Below are 21,292 nucleotides of genomic sequence, written 5' to 3' on the forward strand. Positions count from 1 at the left end.
GTGAATATTTCCGGGTTTCTTTAGTCTTCTATGACAGTAAACTGATTATCTTGGGTTGTGGACTGCTGGTCAGGACAAAAGAAGTCGAGGATGTCATGTTGGGATCGACATATTTCACCATTTTGTGACATTTTATGGACCAAATGATTAATTGAATAGTGAATTAGTCGAGAAAATAATTCACAGATTATTCGAGAATTAAAATAACTTTTAGTTGCACCCATAGTATTGATGCGGCAGTTGACTGAACAGGCCAAAAAGGTGCGAGCAAGAGTGGCAACTATTTCAGTTGATCATGGACAAACACTTCTTGACCCTTCTTCAGTTGCATACTGTACCAGTACTTGTCGTTTCCAAACACTGACTTGTTTGCCTTTGGTTCTTCCCTGTCCACAGAAATCGAAAAAATTCAGAAAGATGAGGGGAAGGAAGAAGAAAAGTTCATCGACGTCGTCATCAACAAGAACATGAAACTGGGCCAGAAAGTTTTAATACCAGTCAAGCAGTTTCCTAAAGTAAGTGCTCTCGCGTTGCTTGAGAGAAGTTTCAGAGAATTTCACACACACAGAGAATTTTGTGAGATTGTGTTATTTATAGATAATGAAGCCAAACGCGCTTTTAAAGTCCTCACAACAGCCACTTGACAGGTTGTGTTGATGCTTTATGTTATTAGATGTATGTGGAAGACAGTATCCAGGCGGTATTGGCTGACAGAACTGGGGTAGAACGACGTTATTTCCTCTCTAAAGAATTGTTTTAAGCTTTTGAAATGTTACAACTGTAATTCTCTCTGCCTCTCCCCCTCCCTGTGCCTATTACACTGACCTTGGTCAATGACGCTTTCATGTCTCGGTATATTAATTTGTCAATGAATATTTATGAATATACGATAGGAAGGAATTTCCTCACGTTGAAATGCATTTGTTTGACTGTGTATGTATTCCGTATGGTTCTCAGGTGGATACACGTTTATACTTTTTCCGTCTTTCACCCACCCCCCAACTCTTTTGCATGCAAATGTTTGTTTATTCAAGACATGAGCGCGCGATATGGGTGGAAAATCATCTCCCCCGCTATCATGCCGCGGTGCCTGCCGCCATAGTCTGAATTGATCAGAAAACAGCAGACGGGCAGACATGCACGGACCTGGGAAAATTGAAAAACGCTCGCAGGGTGACAGAGTGTGCTTGTAATGCGATGAATGAGTCACGCGTGCCCGGCCGGCGCTCTAGACAAGAGGCAGGTGCACGATGACCTCCACGTGAAAATGGAAAGAAAAAAGAAAGAAGTCACACTTCAAAAGGCCTTTTGAGGTGTTAAAGCAGCCGGCCGGCGTGCGCTGAGAGCACTTGAGGCCCCACTGTGGCAAGGGGCCCCTCGGCAGCAAGCGCTTTACAATAAGGCTCACTCAATTAACGGTTAGTTAATGCTTGATAAGCATTAACAATTAGTTCATGTTTATTAGCTCTAACATTAACCGTTAACTAACCCTCATGCTAACAATTAACTAACTAACCCATAATTATTAAATAATGCATATCAATCAAATCAATCAATCAAACCTTTATTGACAGACACTTCGCATACACAATTACAAAGGACACAAAGTACGTAAGAGCACAATAAAAGAACAAAAACATTATAAAAGAGAATCATAACAGAATTTCCACATAATGTGACTGGTGTCTCACAGTGCTTAGGCCAGGATCAGTGAGCAACTTATGAATGGCATTCTGAGACACGTTCAATCGACAGATGAACCTGTACCTGAGATTTCTCAGGAGCGCCTGGAAAGTGGCCACCCCCGCCTTACAGAACAGGTCACTAGCACTGCTCCACCTGGGCTTTTTCAGCAAGATGCGCATGCAGTCATTATAGGCAACCTGAAGTTTATGGATAAATTAATAGCTAATTAACATGAACACCATTAGTACATGATTACTAGACACATTAGTTAACTGTTAAATAAGGGGTTAGTTCATGCTTAATAAGCATGAACTAACCCTTTATTTAGTGACCCTTATTGTGAAGTGTTACTCTGACATTTAATGTGACCCGCATGCTTGGTGGGTGGCAGGGCTTTCCCCCTGGGAACATGGTGGGGAGGCTGGTGTAAAAGTGAGAGCCCCACTCTTAGGGGGGGGGCGGGTCACTCCAGTTTTCACCTCAACCCCCCTGGGAGGGAGGAGCGGTAACCTACAGTAATGTGAATGGCCTGACTTGAGAGGACCGAGGCTGCAGAAATACAGTGCAGGAGTCAACTTAAAAGCTCTATATAGGCAGAAGAAAAAATATATATCTTCTATCTTATTTCACTCGTGAGAAGCGCTGCTACTTATGCCAGCAATGACATGCACAGTGTAATTGTCAGTGTACCTCTGAGGGTGACATAAAACGGCAGGTTTTATGTCAGACAGTCCACACCCGTCAGATTCAATTAGATGTTTTTGGAAACGCTAACCCCAGAGCCATACCAGCTCTAAGACAGACAGCCCCTCAACCAACACTTGTTAATTCAAAAGAGAATTATCACGTCAAAGTCAACACACTTGCGACAGCTGGAAAGATTTGCTGTGTGAGAATTGAGGAAGACGTGATAGATGCAGTGATGTACTGGTAAATAAAAAGGTGTAGAAGATATGACTTCCATGAAAAAAAGCATGTTTCCATAAATGTGTTAATTTACATATACTGTATGCCTTAAGTTAAAAGACCTAATAATGTACATCAGTTGATGCCTCATTATAGCCTTATTACAGCCTTATTATGATGTCTATGAAATTGCTTCATAATGATTTAGATCAGCCTAAAAAGGTGGATGCAAATAAATAGATGTATTTATCTTCCATTATAGTCCTGATTAGAACTTTGAGAGGTTTTTCAGCTAGGACTGCTATGCAAAAGAAAAGAAAATCATTGCAATTATATTGACAGATTTTGCGATTGCAATATGCGATACGATTTTAGTGGGAGTTCTAATTTTTGCATTTCATTCTCACTGGGAGAAATAAAAAATATATGGATGTGATTTTTACTCGGGTCTGTACCAAACAAGCATGTTCCCTTACATCTGGATAATATGATTTGTAAGCCCTGGCATCTCTGTAGCACCACAATGCATGTTGCACTTGGCCATATTATGATTTCGATATCAATTTGATTAATTGTGTAGCCCTATGTTCAGGTACGCACTCTGATGTAGACCTGAATTTAACCCTGAATGTACAAAATAACATTGGGGAACATTGAGTGCTATGTACTGTCATCTGGAGGCCAATCTGTGTCTCATAGGTTCACAGCCTAAACAGATTTGCTTTGACAGCTTTGATAAGTGGAGCCGCTAATACGCTGTTTAGAGCTCCAACAAGCCACCGAAGGAAGACAAATTCAATTTGTTCTATCTGACAGGTAGCAATGGCAAGAGTGATCGGTCTGACTTGAATGGGTTTTCTCCTGAACTGCAAGCATCACCTTTTGGCTTCTGGCATTGAAGTGGCACAGCCATTTTCCAAATAGCCATTTAGAGGCATGTACAGAGAACTTAAATCCATCCTCTGCGAACATAGCTTTTTATCAATATGAACCAGGCAAGGACAGCATGCAGCAAGTTGCAGACTGATGATTCTCCAGGACAAATGGACCTGTTCTTCACTGATGATTTTTAATACCAAACTCTGATGAATTATATTGTCTGCTATGCTGCAAATAATTGGCCCAATGAAAATTTCTTTTATTTCTGGATCCGTGGAATGTTGAAGGCTTTTTGAGATAACAGGAAGAATGATGATGTTATGATGCTGTGTGCTGCAGTTCTGCTGTGCAATGCACATCACAGCACTGTAAAGAATGTCCTGCAGCAGCCTTTAAAAACAAGTCTAGTATTATTAACCATGGGGGTTGTTTTTGTTATTGTTATTGTTTATTTTATTGTTTTTATTTTAGATAAAGGCACCATTCCACCAAACCTCTTTTACAGAGTTTAATTTCAAATCATGATTGAGCCAGCATGACACATGCTGCCCCTCCTACTCAGAAGTTATACTAGGGTTGTTCCAAAGCCACTAATTTCCCTGTCGACTAGTCTATTTTTTTAAACTGAACTAGTCTAGTACGAAAACACTCAGAAAACAGTCCAAATTTAACACAATTGACTCTATAGGATGAGTCAGCATGACGTCACTGCCACCCAAAAATGCGTAACCCTGCGTCAGTTAACTAGTATGAGTTGTGCCAAACAAACGTTAATATCTCAAAAAGTATACATCACATTACTTATATTTTGACGTTCTGAGTGAGAGCAGAATTAGCTCAAGAGTTTGATATATAATATATGCATGTCGTGTTAAAGTTGTGTGAACTGTCGCAGTTTTTAAATTGTAAACACGGTCAGCCGGCTAGAGTCAGACGCTCAAACTCAGGCTCCATAGGGTTCCATTGCCGTTGTCACCCAGTGACGGGGTTTGTTTACCAAAATGCTGCTCGGCTGATCCCTCGTATAGTGTTAAAACATCCGAACAAAAATATTGTGCGTATTTGGGGCGGCTGTAGCTCAGGAGGTAGAGCGGGTTGTCCACTAATCGCTTTGGATAAAAGAGGTCGGTGATTCGATTCCCGGCTCCTCCAGTCTGCATGTCGAAGTGTCCTTGGGCAAGACACTGAACCCCAAATTGCTCCCGTTGGTGTGCCAGCACCCTGCGTGGTAACCTGCCGCCATCGGTGTGTGAATGGATGAATGTACCTACTGACTGTAAAGCGCTTTGGATAAAAGCGCTATATAAATGCAGGCCATTTACCATTTATTTAAGAGCCATTTGAAATCCTTAATTACGCTCTTCAATAACCAAATCTTGTGTGGCACTTTGCGCCATTTATTATGTTCAGGCTCAATAGAGTCCATTAACTTTTGGATGCTTTTGCCTTCAAGTGGTGAGTGGAAACATATCTTGTGCGTTATCTCTTCAGACCGAGCGATGTCATTGGTTTGCTGAGTGTGTCTAACATTAGCAGTACTGCTGTAGCTAACACCAAGCCAGCAGCCTGCTGTCCTTGCAGGTTAATGTTCACATGCCTGTGCTGAACGTGGTTATGCATTGCTATTGCAACAGTCGAGTCGTTATATGCCAGTTTGTTCTGACACAGCCTACTTATTTTAACCTTATTTTAATTTAATTAATCAAAATACTGCCAAACTGCGCTGGTTTTATGATATGTCATCTCTGTCCGGTCCCACTTTCACCACGCTGGTGTGTTTACATCCGGGCACAGGCGGGGAGGGGGGCTATCGCCTCGCGGGTAGACGCAACAGTTTACATTATTAATTTCATTATTAGTTTAACCTACTATTATTTTCTGGTGCCGACATGGGGCCATTTAAACATTTAACTGACTAGTCATGCACATCAAGGACATAATTTATTGGGGGGAGTGGGGGCGGAAGCACAGGGGACATTGTGAGGGTTGTTCACTAATCAGAAGGTCGGTGGTTCGATCCCCGGCTCCTCCAGTCCGCATGTCGAAGTGTCCTTGGGCAAGACGCTGAACCCCAAATTGCTCCCGATGGCTGTGCCAGCACCCTGTGTGGCAGCTTGCCGCCTTCGGTGTGTGAATGTGTGAATGTAGGCACATTGTAAAGTACTTTGGATAAAAGCGCTATATAAATGCAGCCCATTTACATTGTCCCCCTCCCCACACACTTTTTTTAGAATGCAATAATGGACCCCTGCACTTCTTTCAACTTCTTTCAACAGCCGACATTACTGTCTTTCAGAGGCTGTAGTGGGCCTATAGTGAAATATACTGATATCATATGAAACTAGAAGACTTAAGGAATCAATTAAAAAAAAACGTTATTTATACATGGGGAGTCTCACTGAGAGCAATGCTCTCTTTTTCAGGAGTGCCCTGTTCACATTCACATTCATACCTGGAAGCTGACCAGTCTGATCTGCTGGCCGCTGATCCGCTTCACTGGAGCAGTTGGGGTTAAGGGCCTTGCTCAAGGGCACCTCAGTGGTGTTAATGAGGAAGGGGCAAGCGCTGCTTTTTTACTTTTCCCACCCAGATTTATCCTGCCAGGCACGGGGATTGAACCGACGGCCTTCCGGTCACAAGCTCGCTTTTCTAACCATGGAGCCACCACTGCCACAAATTGGTACCATTGCTACCAACCCGCTTATGCTAGGGGGCTAATTAATGCTCCCAAAGTTAGGCTACATTTTGGCGAGGGAAAACTGGCAAGGCCAGTTTCAAATAGGTCCCTGGACCTCTCACCTTAATCTGAGTGAGAATGGGTGCTATGGGTATCCATAAATATAACCTTTACAGACATTTCCACTTTATGCTAATCCCATGCAATTTTGGGCCAAAGGCATGCTGTTTTTTTGCATGCAGTATACATGTGTTATTTTTGCCTATTCTAGTTGAATATTTCTGCATACTGGGGTCTTGGAATTGCATAAATTGGGTATGACTGGAAAGCTGAGACGCATGTGGATTCAGTGAGCCCATTTGTATTCATGTGAGATGATGTTAGTCTCCATAGTAGTCATTTAATTGTAGTGAGACCATTCATTGAAACTTGACCTCACTGTATAAAATGACTTATTGTGACCTCTAGGATCATCCCAGCCTCATAAATCTTTACAACCACAAATTAGAGACCTGGGGCATTCAGGGGATGTGTGGCTTTCTTACGGTTATTCTATAAATATTATAAATAGTTATTCTATAAATTATAGAGTGAATGGGGACATATCAAAATGATGGCGGGGGGGGGGGGGAGCTACCTCAGGTAGGTTAGGGGTATCTAAAAACTAAAGAACTTTTGAGGATTTGGGCCTGTACTAATTGTGTGTGTGTGTGTGTGTCCTCCCCACCTTCCCCTCCCACACACACACCTTTGAAATCAAAATTCCGTCTGTGGGGCACATCCCTAAGTACAATACCACAGCTTTTAAATGGGCTGTGTGTGCTATCACACTCTCCTATACATTTGCTGGATCTGTGGCAGAAAGCACCGCGGGTCATTTGTGAGGCGAGAGGAGTCCCACTGGTTTATTTCCAGTTCAGTCTGTGGCTTTTCTCTGTGCTGGTGAACGGTGATTTATCCTTCCAGTGTCGCCCCGGCCCTGCTGTCCTCAGCACAATCATTCTGCACTGCCTTCCTCTGAGCACACCTCTCGCCAGGCTCACAGTAACACATTCAGCAAATGATGAAAAGATCTCAGATGCAGCCCCTCCTGGTTAAGTGTGATTAATCATAGATCCTTTCCCTACTTGTGTCCGCTGACTTTTTAATCATCCACAAGCCCACAATCCCTCTTCTTTCCAGCTGCCAAACCAGGAGAGGCTGCAACAGCTGAAACTGTTGTTTTTAGTCACTGTGTCGTTGTTTTCTTATGAGCATTCTCGAGTAGAGCTGCAACGATTAATCGATTAGTTGTCAACGATTATATTATTTTGATAATTGATCATTGAGTTTGAGTAGTTTTTAAGAAGAAAAAAAAGTCAAAAAACTCTGATTCAAGCTTCTTAAATGTGAATATGCTTTGGTTTCTATACTCCTCTATGACAGTAAACTGAACATGTTTGGGTTGTGGACAAGACATTTGAGGACATCATCTTGGGCTTTGGGAAACACTGATCGACATTTTTCACCATGTTCTGACATTTTATAGACCAAACAACGAATTGATTAATCAAGAAAAATAATCAACAGATGAATTGACAATGAAAATAATTACTAATGACCTGAACCACCAAAGGATCCCAGTCAGAAAATCCCTTAAAGCATTACCAAAACCTCAAAATATCAATCACAGTTGGAAGGATTTTGATATCTGAAGACTATATTTGGAGGATCGTCCATGTGCACCAGCAAACATATCGGCATGACGGTGATGCTTTTAAAGTCCAGATTAAGACCCTCTGACATTTACTGGCATTAGGCAGATATGCATAATCTCTCTTTAAATAGATAAATACCATCATATCATGTCACTACAAAGCACCATATCAAGCCACTACATCATCTATAAGACGTCTGCATCGGCTCCAACCTGCATGCCGTGGCAACCTGCTTGCTCAGGCTCAATATTAATGTCTCAAAGCTGGGTAATCAAATCATTACATTGTTTCACATCTGATGTTGTACAATATAGCAATACGGTGGAGTTTCAGTTTACTAATGTACTCCAATGATTTTTTTCTTTTTCTTTCACAAGCCTTTAATTCAGCTGTATTTAGGACGATTATGTGCAAAGATTGAAGTAGAAAGTTGCCCACGGGACATTAATTGGATTTGAAAAAATAGGTTTTATATCATATCAAATCAAATTCAAACTCTTGCGGCGTCCCGGTGGCTCGGTTGGTTATAATCTTATCTTAACAACTCACCAACAAGCCACAGTTCCAGATTCAGTTTTCAGTTACATTGCATATTGAGTTGAAGCTTTGTGCAAACACTGCCATGCTTATGGCCATGTCTGCATCAAATACACATTTTGTGGAGTCTACTTTCCTCTTCCTGCAAATTGGTCACATGTGTACAGTTGATGGAACCCATGAGTCTTATTCCGTGTCCAGTGCACAAGGCCAGTGGGAGACAGAGGACTGAGACATTCCCGCGGGACCCTGTCCGATGCAGCAGCAGTCATCAGGACGGAGAGGGTGCCTGGTACCTTGAGTAACATGAAGGGACCAGCCGTGTCATCTGGCTCTGCAAATCATTGTTCAAAAGACGACGCGGCTCAATGATCAAGGCCCTATCCAGGTGGAAACGATGGATGCACACGGTGTCGGTTAAACTCACCATTTAAAATATTTCTTGACGTCGGCGCGCCCTGATACTGTAACCTTGAGAACATAAATGTCAGAATGTGTCTTGTTTGCTTCGGGAGCGTCATCATCTGCTTTAGATAGCATCACAATTCCACAGTTTGCTCCGTTTCCTTCAGACATACCTGCAGGCTTTCAGGCGCCTAATGCCTACCCCACACTACAGGATTTTCAAATCCTTGAAGATTATAAAAATCTTGAGAGCCCACACACTACAGGACAGAGAGAGCCGATTTTTTAACATTTCAATCTTGGGACACACACACAATAGACCCTTCTCACGGGGGCCATTTTGTGTCGAGAAGCCAGGGTAAACACAGGTGCAAGCAAAACACTAATGAGGGTTTCCAACTTCCATGATTGGAATTTGGAAACCCTCATTAGTGTTTTGCTTGCACCTGTGTTTACCCTGGCTTCTCGACACAAAATGGCCCCCGTGAGAAGGGTCTATCGCGTCTGTTCAAACGCAACCCCACACACTAGAAGATTATGCCGAAGATTCAACTTGAAGCAGGGCTCGACGTTAACTTTTAAAATGCCTATTCAGTGTGCGCACCGGGTGTAGTAGTGTCATTTCGTTTTCAATTTTTTTTTTTTTTTTTTTTTTTATAATGCATTTGCACTGAAAGGATTTGTTTAACTAATATTTGCGCGGACAGCCGCGTCCATTCGGGGTGTAGGCCTACTGTGCACGGCCAGGCGAAAACCGTCTGCACAGGTGTCTTGTGGAGGGGCGCGTCTGCTGATTTGACTCACTTTTCCGTGCGGACACTCGCGATGCGGGAAGCTGAGACCTAAGCGCTTGTTGTAGGCTACATGCTTTGCAGTATAGCATTAGTTTTCCGTCCCGTTCAAAGACGCACGGGTATTTCACCTCGATGACAATTTCCTCGTTCTTTGTTTCTGTGCGGGGCTGCGGGTGGACGCGGACCAGTTTATTTTGCGAAAAACTAATGGAAACGCAGCTACTACTGGCTCTCTGCTCAAGATGCAATCGCCTGTCGGGTTGTAAATATCTAACATGTTAGATATGGCCGATTCACAATCGGGAAGAGGCAGTCTTCCCGATTGTGAATCTTTGAACCCCACACACTACAGGATCATTTGGGAAGATTATCTGCCCGACGCGCTTCAAATCGGGAGCACCCCCGAGAAAATCGGGAGGGGGGAATCTTGGCCATAATCTTGCAAATTATCCTGTAGTGTGGGGTAGGCATAAGGTACAAACGGACCTAATAGGCAATGTACACCAGATATGTTACGGCTGCGTTGCGGATCTGGCAAAACTGCCGGATCGACTCTCGCCCATGTTAATAGATGGGCGATACATGCGGTACGGAAAAAGTACGCACCTGTTCTATTTTTGTCGGATCCCGCATATGTCTGACAGATTACATGAGTGCGGGTCTGTTTGCAGCCGTACTGGAGCCGTACCGCATCTGTTCCGGAGGCGGTGTACATTAGCCCTAAGTTAGCGCTGCTATCCACATAATATGATATGAAGGTGGACACGCCTCCATTTACATATCCATCAAGCCAAGGTCGTAACTTTGCAGGAGACCACTTATCCCCCACACGTAAGTACAGGCACAGTGGGGCGTGGTGCTTACTCTAAGTCACGGTCTGAATAGGGCCCTACATGATCAACTCCATAGCCACGGGCCATGGTGTAATTACTAAAGTCGAATGAACATAGTTGAGAAGTGCTGGAGTTCACCTCAGTACCGTTGGCCAGGATAAAGCCCAACAGTCAGTTCCTGCATTAGAGCCTATCACAAAGGCTTGACTCTCAAATCCTTCACCCAGGAATTGGCAGGCGCCTCCTAATGAGCACTTTAAGCACCGGTCTCTGAACAAAAAGGCAGGAGGAGATATAGGTGAGGTGTCGAACAAAAATGGGCGTTTGTTTCCGTCCTACTTGCTAATTGATGGCCTAGATGGTTGAGAGGGACAGTTGTATAACTCACAGTAAAGGAAACGTGGGGGAAGGGGAGAAAAGCATTGCTCCTCATCTCTCCCTGACCGTCTCCAGCTGCTATGGGCCTGTGTTCAGCCTGTATTGTACGGCTTTGATAGGTGTCCCCGCAACATGCTTTGACATAGCAATGCATAACATCCGCGTCATTATGGCAAACTGCCGCGACCTTGTGAAGTAATCTAACGCGGGAAGCGCTTGACGGACGACGTCGTTCCACGTCAACCCGGATACGCTCGGAATGTTCACAACATGATATCACTCATGGTACAGCAATAATTCATATTCAAACAGCTTTAGAGAGTGTTGAGCCGATATCTGAAAGATTCAGGTTCTGACTTCACGAAACGTTTCAGGTAGTCTACAGAGGCCGTCTCACCTTTCATTTTGTCGCTTTACACGGGTTCTCAATGTCGCATCACATCTATTCAATGTCAGGGTGTTTACTGGGAGATCTATTTATTATTATGAATACTTTTTTCATTTTATAATAGGACATTTCAGCAAGAGGGTCAACCGCAGAGCATCTTCATAAGACCGCTACCCATGAAAATCTGACAAACTGCAAACATGAGTGGTATCAGACAGTTTGGAAAGGCTTCCAAGCCGATTGGTCTGCTGTCAACTCGCAGACGGGAGGAAATGCTGATAAGTTTTAATAAGCTTCAGTCAAAAGCGCGCTGCTTGAGCCTGGTGTGTGATTGACATAAGAAATGCCTTTGCTCTTTATCTCTAACAGACGGACTCTGATTGATCTCTGCTCTTCTTCTTCTTCTCTGTTGTAGTTTAACTTTGTCGGCAAACTCCTCGGGCCACGCGGGAACTCGTTAAAGAGACTACAGGAGGACACCCTCACAAAGATGTCAATTCTCGGAAAGGGATCCATGAGAGACAAAGAAAAGGTAACACTCCAGTCAGTTCTTTCATTCTCATCTTTCTCCTTCCTTTCTTCACTCTTCTCCCCTCCTATCAAGAGCGGATCAGTGGATTTATCAAGTATTTCATCTTAAAGGCCTCACTTTATTCAGTTTCATGATTCTGTTTTCAGATATACTATGTCTCGGGATAAAAAATAATGTTCCTCATGATGTGTTGCAAATAAATGTGGATTCGTTAAAAAATTAATTTAACTAGTTGAATTGAATGAATTTGATGACCAAGTCCTCACAATACTCAACCTGATTGTCCAACAACAGCAGATCCTCTGATTCAAATGAGGCCAACTGATTGGCTGATTAGATGGATTTCAGTAATTGTTTAGTGAAGGAGCCAATCAGGGCCACGTCCCGTTTTGGTGCATTTTACTGGATTTAATCTGAAACTGACTGTAGGGTGGATTCTTGAACCACTCAAACAAAATCCAATTTTAATGATGTCTACATTCATCATATTGCTGTAATCATATTTGTATATAAACAGAGAATTCCTACGACAGCGGAATCGATGGCACACCAAACTGGACAGCAGCAGCGAATAAAGCGACTTCACTTGGGCCTGTCTGTAGCTCTCGTCTTCCTCCGTTTGTCACGGGGTGATTTGTCGACGGCGATGATTCTCGCTATCATACAGCGCATTCCTTTTGATTACCGTGATCAATAGTCTTTGATGGCAGACTCCTCCTGAGTACCAGGAGAAAAGATCTGTCATGGAGATGTGCTGACCTCGGCAGCCCTCACCTGTCTCCTCACAAAACCCCCCCGCAGGATTTATGACTGACAGCTTTCTGTCGGGGACGCAGCGTGCGCCGCTGCCTGCATTGTTGGGGGGGGGCGGGGGGTTTGGCTGGGACTGCCCAGATGTCTATTGCTTTGTCAACACTTTCTCACTTGCTATTTCGAGCTGCACGGCTTTCCTCCATATGTCCTCATAGTTTCCAATGCTTGAAATTCCTTGTGGAGGTCAGGGAGAACCGAGTTTCTTTGTTGGTATATACTGAAACCATAGAGAGGGAGAGGTCTACCTGCAGCCAGAGGCTCTTTCACAGCGAGCGACAATAAAACTAAAATCTTGTATGGAAGCAACAGTCTAGCCTGCTAAACCATCCTGATCACGCGACCTCACATCCTGTTTCATTCTGTGGATCAGTCTAGCCTCCAGCCCGCCCCCAAGTGCACGGGCCAATCCGGGACCTCGTTGTTGACAACATAATCGGCCAATCAAAAACAAATCAAAACAGTATGGCACCTCCCGAAGCAACAAGAGGTAATGTTAACGTTAGAGTAAATGCAGCTATAAGGGCAGTTATTGCAGAAATAGATTAAATAACAATTAAACAAGAGTGTGCACCAGGGGTTTCTCAGCAGAAAAGACGTTTTTGCCGTTCTTCCGAGTGGATTTGGTTTGGATTTGGTGACGCTGATTGGCTGAAGGAGTTGTCCGTCAAGGCAAGTACTCCCACCCACTGAAATCGATGTGGACAGGCTGGAGGCCAGCCTGATACATAGAGCGAAACAGAAAGTGAGATCATGTTATCAGGATAGCTTTTACCAGGCTAGCAACAGTCAGGCACTGTCACACTTACTGTACAAGTAAGGACACGTTTCTATTTATGCCGATAAAACACACTTCTCAGTGGGTACTGACAGAGGCGAGAAGTGATGATGTACACTTTATACCCTGCTGAAAATGTAAGATGGTAATGTAATTGTGATCTTGGCATTCAGGGAAGATAATAGATGCATCGGAGGATAAAACTGTAGGCTACATTGTTTCAAGTCAATACATCCCCCCTTATAAGCTTGTCTGCGTCAGTGTACTGTATGGTGTGTGTGTGTGTAGACACTGCAAAGAGCTGGGATAATTCCTCAAATATTTGCTGCTGGGGGACCTTGATCTTCTGTTGACAAGAACGTGAGTGCAGAAGAGAGGAGAGGCGCTGGGCTGTCTGAGTCAGTGTCTCTCAGTCTGCATACGGCACCTTGGTTGTCCTGCTGCTGTCAGCCGGATGGTGGAAGGCATCCACGTTGCTCACCGCTTCTCGTTAGTGTCGTGATTAACTCATCCATTCTCATCTCTGGGACTTGTAGTCCCTCTTTAATTTGCCTGATAGACAAAACAATCACATTTTCTTTGTTTCAGTTTTGTCGCTGGCATCAGATCTAATTGTGAGCTACTGAGGAGAAATACCTTGATTGTCCTAAATTAATAATCTGTGGCATTTTCATATTCTAATTTCTGTGTGTGTCAAAACTGTCCTCCCCCTAAAAATGAGCTGATTACCAGTTTGGATAATGGTCGTTTCAACTATTAATTCCAGGAATGAATGAATGAATGAATGAATGAATGTATGTACTGTATGTATGTACGTACGTACGTACAGTATGTACTGTACAGCATGTATGTATGTATGTATGTATGTATGTACAGTATATGTTTCCTTCACATATCTCGAGAACCGTTCATCCGATGGACTTCACACTTGGCGATCGAATGTGTTGTTGGGAACCTGAGGAAGTGCACTGTCGAATTTGTCGAATTTTGGAGACACATTTGAACTAAGCAAAGCACCGCTGGGACACGACTGTCAATTCCAGCAAACACCCCTTTCACTAAACAAGTGAGCAGCGTGCCATAAGCTGTGTGGAGGCGGGGCTTAGAAATACATGTGAAGTTCGCGAACGTAGTGGCTAAATCTGTCCATGGGGAGAGAGAAATCAGCAGATATCTTAGTTAAAACAAGATTGAGCTAGCAAGGCAAATTATGTGGTATTTATTCAGTTTGGGAAATCCCACAATCTCTAGAAAGCATTGAGCTGGAGTTGGCTGGCTGGGAGTCTCCTGATGAAGACAGCACCTTGGCACCTTGGCCTTGAGACGCTGCAGTCTTTATTTTCTGACATCCGTAACTTTCGCTATACATTTATTTGCTACTTGCTACAACTTGCTAACTACACTTTTCCCTCCCGCTCTGATCCATTCACCATCACACACACATCCACGCACGCATGCACGCACACGCACGCGCACACACACACGCACACGCACGCACACACGCACACACACACACACACACACACACACACACACAAACACACAAACACACACACACACACACACACACACACACACACACACACACTCTGGCGCTCTCTCTCTCTCTTGCTCCCACGCACACTCGCTACATAAAATGAGTACCACAAAGGCACAACGAGAAACTTATGGATTACCACTTTAAGGAAGACATTCATTTTTGATGGTATAGAAATGAACAGACAACACCAGCAGTGTTGTTGTCTGAAGCTGATGGAGATTGTTGTGGGTATCAATACGGGGGCTGGCCACCCATAATATTGGCACTCATTGTCCAATAAGGTGCTTTTGACAAAAATGTCCACCGAATCTGATTTATATTGCTAGATATATATTACTAGTGGAAAGAAGAAACTGGGCAACTCAACTTAGCCTATGTGTTCATAAGCCAGTTTGAATGTCTGAAGTGCGGATAAACAAGGCTGATTGAGTTGTGCGGCACATCAGCACATATAGATGGCTGTTATTGCATATGATGTGTTTTCCCTCTTGTCATTCAAATGGCATAATACAATAGAATTCACCCCCCAGCATCCAGTGTCTGCCTTAAATACTTAATATGAATGTGAATGCGCAGAGATTCATATTAGGCTCCGGAGTCTAAAGCGTGGTGGCCCTCTGTTGCAGGGTGAATGGCTTTTCATATAAGCAGATTTACAGCCAGAAAAATAGAAACCGGAGGGAAGAAGCTGCCAAAGAGACAGCTGTAATCTCCTGCCATGGGCTGCTTAGCGGCTATAGGGTGCTGCTGTATCATTGATGCCTCTTATCAGCACTGCGAGAGAGGCTGTATGTATGGCTGATGTATGACAATTGGTATACTAAGTAACACACACGCCACACGACAGCACACGTCACACACGCACGCGCGCGCACACACACACGCACACACACACACACACACACACACACACACACACACACACACACACACGGTAGTGTTTCATCCCACAAAGTGAGATATCCACTATCCATTTGAAAATGCGACTCTTCGAATGGAATATGAGTACAAGAGTTGAAGTAATATAAACTATTGTGGGGTTAAAAACATATTTTGACGATTTCGACGTGTGAAACGGACTGTATGAGTGGGAATTAGAGGCTGCCACATTATTTTGGGATTCCCGTGGGATTCCATGGGATTCCCGTGGGATGGGAGTGATTTTCACTATTCATCATCACGTGATCGGGGCGGGACAGGAGAAAAAAAAGTCAAGGGACTAGGGGAGCAGGAATCATGACAACAATAGACCAGTTGTATATATAAATGCACATGCAGTTCTAATATGAGGAAACTCTATTTATATCTTCCCTCGCTGCTCTGCTGGATTGGGATGAGACAGGATTTTTTTGTTTTGTTGTTGTTTTAATCTGGCCCGGGATTGGGACGGGACAGGAGTGAAAAAGCACTCCCATGTCACCCTCTAGTGGGATAAGGGGAGGTAACTCAATTTGTCGCTTGATAAATGCCAAACATTAGACCGCCGAATCATCTGTATTTGGGGGATTCGACTGCTGCTATTAGAAACACCAGGTAATGACAGTTTTCTTTAATGCATACTGTATACTGTATAGGAATATATAAAAAGAGAAGAGAGAGGGAGATTCTCCAGCAGTCGTCTCTCTCAACACCCTGCTTACATACTCGGCTTGACACCGGCAGCTCCATCAGCGTAGGTGCTATGCACAAAGGAGCCCTCTCCTCGTAAAGCACAGATTTATGGGGGAAATTACCATATCATTAACATACCACAGGCACTCTTAAAAGAAGGTTATTTATAATTAGGTGACATCAGAGACACTGCCTTGCATGATGCTAGAGAGGGAGAAGGGAAGTAACTTGCCGCCACTGGAATGCCCCGGAGAAGACAGTTTTTTTTTCCTTATTTTATTTATTTATTTATTTATTTTTAAGGAGAAACTGGGACGCCAAACTGGTTGTTGCTTTTGCGTAATGCTGTGGCAGACATTTGGGGTTTTGCCTGTCCTATTTCTCGCCATCAATAACATGATACTGGCCCGCTTCTGTCGGGCCTGAATGGCCTGCGAAGCCCCTCACTGTTTACATGCTATAATTTCTCTGCCAAGGTAAATGAGCTGTAGTTCTGTAGTCACAGGTGGGAAGTGAGTTACAGTACAGTTGCTCTACTTACAGACTGAGTACTTTTGAGGAATAAATAACAATACAAATACAATCACTTTAAAGCCTGTACCTCTACTACTGTAGCTTATTCACCTTATGTAGCCCCACCCACTTGACCCAGTTGTGTTATGACTTCCTGTTCAAAACACTGTCTGTTTTACCCAAGCCCCCAGGAATAGCGCTGGGCTGTGAAGCCATTTGAACATGGTGGCGAAGCTCTGTATTGCAAGTCACGTGACGCCATGCAGCCCAGAAAGGAAAATTCCCATCCACTTGCATGGGGACCCCGGCAGCTGTTAAACCCAGGGGAATTTTATTCTTGTAATACAATCCATGGGTGGGAGGAGTGGGAGACGTCATGGAACACGTCATGGCACACATGCGCACTTTGCCTTGGGCTGCATGGTCAGGAAGTAAAGCCAGGAAGAAAAAGCCCCCATGATGGCTTCATGCGCCAATGAGCAACCTCCGTCCGAATGCATGGGTGGGCGTGGCACGTCCCCTATCCAGTTCTTTTAATGGTTTTACCTGGTCACTAGTGCTGTACTGTCACTGTAAACACAATAGGAAGTAAGTGGCTGACCCCTGTGTTGGAACATAAGGTGAATAGTCTTTTTCTGTAACTGTTTACTCATCCTCAACATCCTCACTTGTAATGGTGCAATGCAATGCTCTGCTCTTCCCAGAAATCACCTGTCAATCAAACAGTGTGGGCGGGACTGTGGCGCCTTTTTCCATGGATTTTATATTGACTAGTGCAGTGCCCGTTCTCCTTCCTCCGCTTCCCCCATCCACACATCATGCTCTCCCACTCTTGACCCCTCCCCCATCCTCCCCCTGCTTGCAGCACTCCCACCCATCTGGATGAATTGCATGAAATTCGACACTGCAGTTTCTTGGGTCTCACCTGCCAAGTTTGAAGTCGATCGGATGAACAGTTCTCGAGATTTATTTTTGTGTTGCTGCCAGTAGGTGGCACTATGACTATGCCCATGTCCGAATTGCACGAAATTCATCACTGCACTCTGTCACGTCCCCAGCAGTGCACCACCCACGTTTGAGGTGGATCGGATGAATGGTGCTCCAGATATGTGAAAGTCATGTTCTGATTGGTCGAATTGCATGAAATTCAGGATTGCACTTTCTTTGGTTCCCAGCAGCACACCCGCCAAGTTTGAAGTCGATCGGACAAACGGTTCTCGAGATAACCAACTTTTTGTGTTGCCAGTAGGTGGCACTATGATGTGTCTGAATTCTGAATAATGGTCTGAATTGCATGAAATATGTCACCTCACTTCATCTGTATTTTGAAAGTGGAAACCTGTGTTATTTGTACGCCATGAAGTGAGACCGGGTTGTAAAAGCTTCAATAAACTGGATATAGATTGGATCACTATTGTTTTATATCAATCAGCAATATAGTTTAGCAAAACAGTCATTTATATGAAAATGTCATAGATTATTACTTATAAAACGGACAGTTCCGGTTCTTGATTATGATTGACTGAGCCGCGTTCAAAGGTGTTGTAAAATACTCTATAAACACACAGCCGTGACCGCATCACAGTATTACTGCACCAAACAACATCTGTGTGGCTTGGCAACCATTCTTCTAAAGCTAATTCTGCTCAAGGATTACATTGCTTGGCGGAATGATTATTTGTTGCAGTTTTTGTTGCTGTGTATTTATCTTATGAAACCTTGGCAGGTATGGACAGTTTCAACTTGACAACATAAACATTCTAAATGTCCCCCAGCTTACTTCCTGTTGCAGTGTTTGCTAGTACAATAACTGACAGGAAATCAGCTAGGTTACAGACTGCTCCCTAGCTACACAATTCCATGAAAACCGTCTATAGTAACCGTTTTATAAATGCAATAAGCGCCATGAGGCAGCAGAGCGCATAAGACCCCCTTAGCTGTTCAAACATCACTGTAAACCACAGCCTCTTTGGTGAATATGTTTTTAAAAAAAATCACCGTCCTCAAAATCCTTGACTGATAACAGACTCAATTATGACTAAAAATGATTCGCAAGGACCCAAATGGCCTTGGGGGGTTGAATCATAAAGAAAGTCTTAATGGTGATCATTTAAAAGATAGTAAGCTCTCCAGTATTTTTGGTGAGCTACAGTACTCTCGAGTACCATTAAAGCACTCTTACTCCAAACTGAGTTAAAGGTATGATGATAATGATTAGTGACTGCCTACAGTATTGGCACAATGTAGAGAGAGAGTGAAGTAAAACAAAGTTTAATAAGTACCCTATTATTCTCTTTGTCTGCAGTAAAGGTGGTTTGAAAAGATTAATCATTATTGACTTCGAGCACAAAAGCGGTGAATTAATTCAAATAGATATGGATATATATTTTGTCAATCAAGCTAATATAAATGTAGGGCTTCCGGGTAGTGCAGCAGTAGATCCCATGCCTACTGTACCAACACAAGGGTTGCAGGTTCGAGCCCCCATGTTACCTCCAGCTTGGTCCGTTGTCCGTACAGGCACAATTGGCTGTCTCTGCGGGTAAGCCAGATTAAGGGTATGTGTCCTGGTCGGTCGCTGCACTAGTGCCTCCTCTGCTCGGTCGGGTCGCCTGTTCGGGAGGGAGGGGAACTGGGGGGAATAGCGTGAACCGAGAAAAAAAAGAAGATGATGGAGTATTTGAGCGCACATAGAACCATGTGTTGTTTTCAACTGGCTTCATCTGTACATTTGTTATGAGGACAGGCAGCTGTGAGAGGACTAAAGCAATCATTTAAATGTGACAGCAGCGGTTGAAGGGATTTGTAGGATTGCCTGTTGACAGAAATGTTCCTTTACAAGAGGCCCATGGATGTCTTTATTTTATTTTTATTTTTTTGTTGGTCTGTCTCCATGCAACTAATGCATCACACTCCACGTAGCGTTCAAGCGCTCCACCTCATTATGGAACAGTTGTAGATAAACTCCCTAGAATAAATCCTTGCGGAAATGCAAAGATCCATGAGAAATGTTCCCAGGCTTTGACAGCGTGTTTATTCCCTAGGGCCTAGATGGAGGGTGTGTGATATACATGGCTGCTTTTTGTACCGACAGGAGGAAGAACTACGGAAGAGCGGAGAGGCCAAATACCAGCACCTGAACGAAGACCTGCACGTGCTCATCGAGGTGTTCGCCCCGCCGGCCGAGGCCTACGCCAGGATGGGTCACGCACTGGAGGAGATCAAGAAGTTCCTCATCCCAGTACGTTCCTTTACCTTCTCTGCAGCGTATACAAATATGTAGCCTCCGTGACGTCTGCCATTGGCCGAATGGTCGAATGCAGACTCCGCAGCGCCCGCCAATTGGTCTGTGATCGGCGAGCTAGCTGCGCAATCACTGAACGGGCAAGCTGTCAATCACGCCCACAAAACATAGTCCGCTTTATCGTCTATTTTACTCAAAATAGGACCATTATTGACACAATGAACATGACGATGTATTGAAGAAGACTTGTAGAAACTATGTAGCAATTGAGACCGTAAACTCATTAGGAAAGTGTTTAATGAGGTGATAAATCAAGTGAGAAGTAGGGTCATTTTCATTGACTTCTATACAATCGGACTTCTCTTTGCAGCCATAGACTTAAATGGGGGAGTTATATATAATTATAAAACGGCTCTCTCAAATCAAGCAATCTGATTGGTTCACAGCCATTGTATAATTCCAGTAACCGAGTTCAATAACCCATGGCCATGGGTTATTGGTTGCCATGGCAACTCTCTTACTAAGAGAGTAATAATAAGGCTTACCTCAAATGACAACGTAGAAAAAAAAAATGGCGGAGACAGCTGTCAGATCCTTGTGAATCGATCTTCGCTTATAACTTTACTAATACTTCGCAGAAAATGATGTTTTGTACAAGAATAGATGCGGGCTAATGTCTTCTTTGCAAAAGAAAGGCTGTTAACCCCGCATTTAACCCCGCATTTAACCCCGTAATGTTAGTTGGTGTCGGGCTTTGCAGAAAGCATTCAGCTTCTCAGCAAGCGCTGAGAATGCTGCCTGTCGGGGTTTCCAGAAAGCTCTCAGCTACTCAGCAAGCGCCAGGATTGGCCAATGTCAACTTCAGTCTCCAGAACGATCCAATCAAATCACCCGCATGTTCTTGCGGTCCCGCCTTACAGTAGTGTTTCAACTGACTCTATCAGAATGACATGCCAGTCGGAGTCGGACTTATAGTATTATTATTATTATTATATTATCATACTTGGAAACCATTTTATAAAAGCAATATAGCACTCGAGCTGCGTGTGTTGTGGAATATATCCCCCTGCTCAGCAGTTATCCC

At 43.7% G+C, this 21,292-nt stretch overlaps 1 protein-coding gene across 1 annotated transcript in view; it reads left to right on the forward strand.

Annotated features, from left to right (window-relative positions):
• The window catches only part of khdrbs3 (KH domain containing, RNA binding, signal transduction associated 3), a gene marked incomplete at its 5' end in the record, with an annotated part of 110,493 nt that overhangs the window by 57,698 nt on the left and 31,503 nt on the right, over window positions 1–21,292 (forward strand). The window contains 3 exons of the mRNA XM_083646563.1: window positions 397–515; window positions 11,596–11,712; window positions 20,059–20,205. Coding sequence (XP_083502689.1) covers window positions 397–515; window positions 11,596–11,712; window positions 20,059–20,205 — 383 coding nt within the window. The remainder of the gene's footprint in view (window positions 1–396; window positions 516–11,595; window positions 11,713–20,058; window positions 20,206–21,292) is intronic.

This window comes from Poromitra crassiceps (assembly GCF_964638095.1).
Source record: "Poromitra crassiceps genome assembly, chromosome: 11".
NCBI lineage: Eukaryota > Metazoa > Chordata > Actinopteri > Beryciformes > Melamphaidae > Poromitra > Poromitra crassiceps.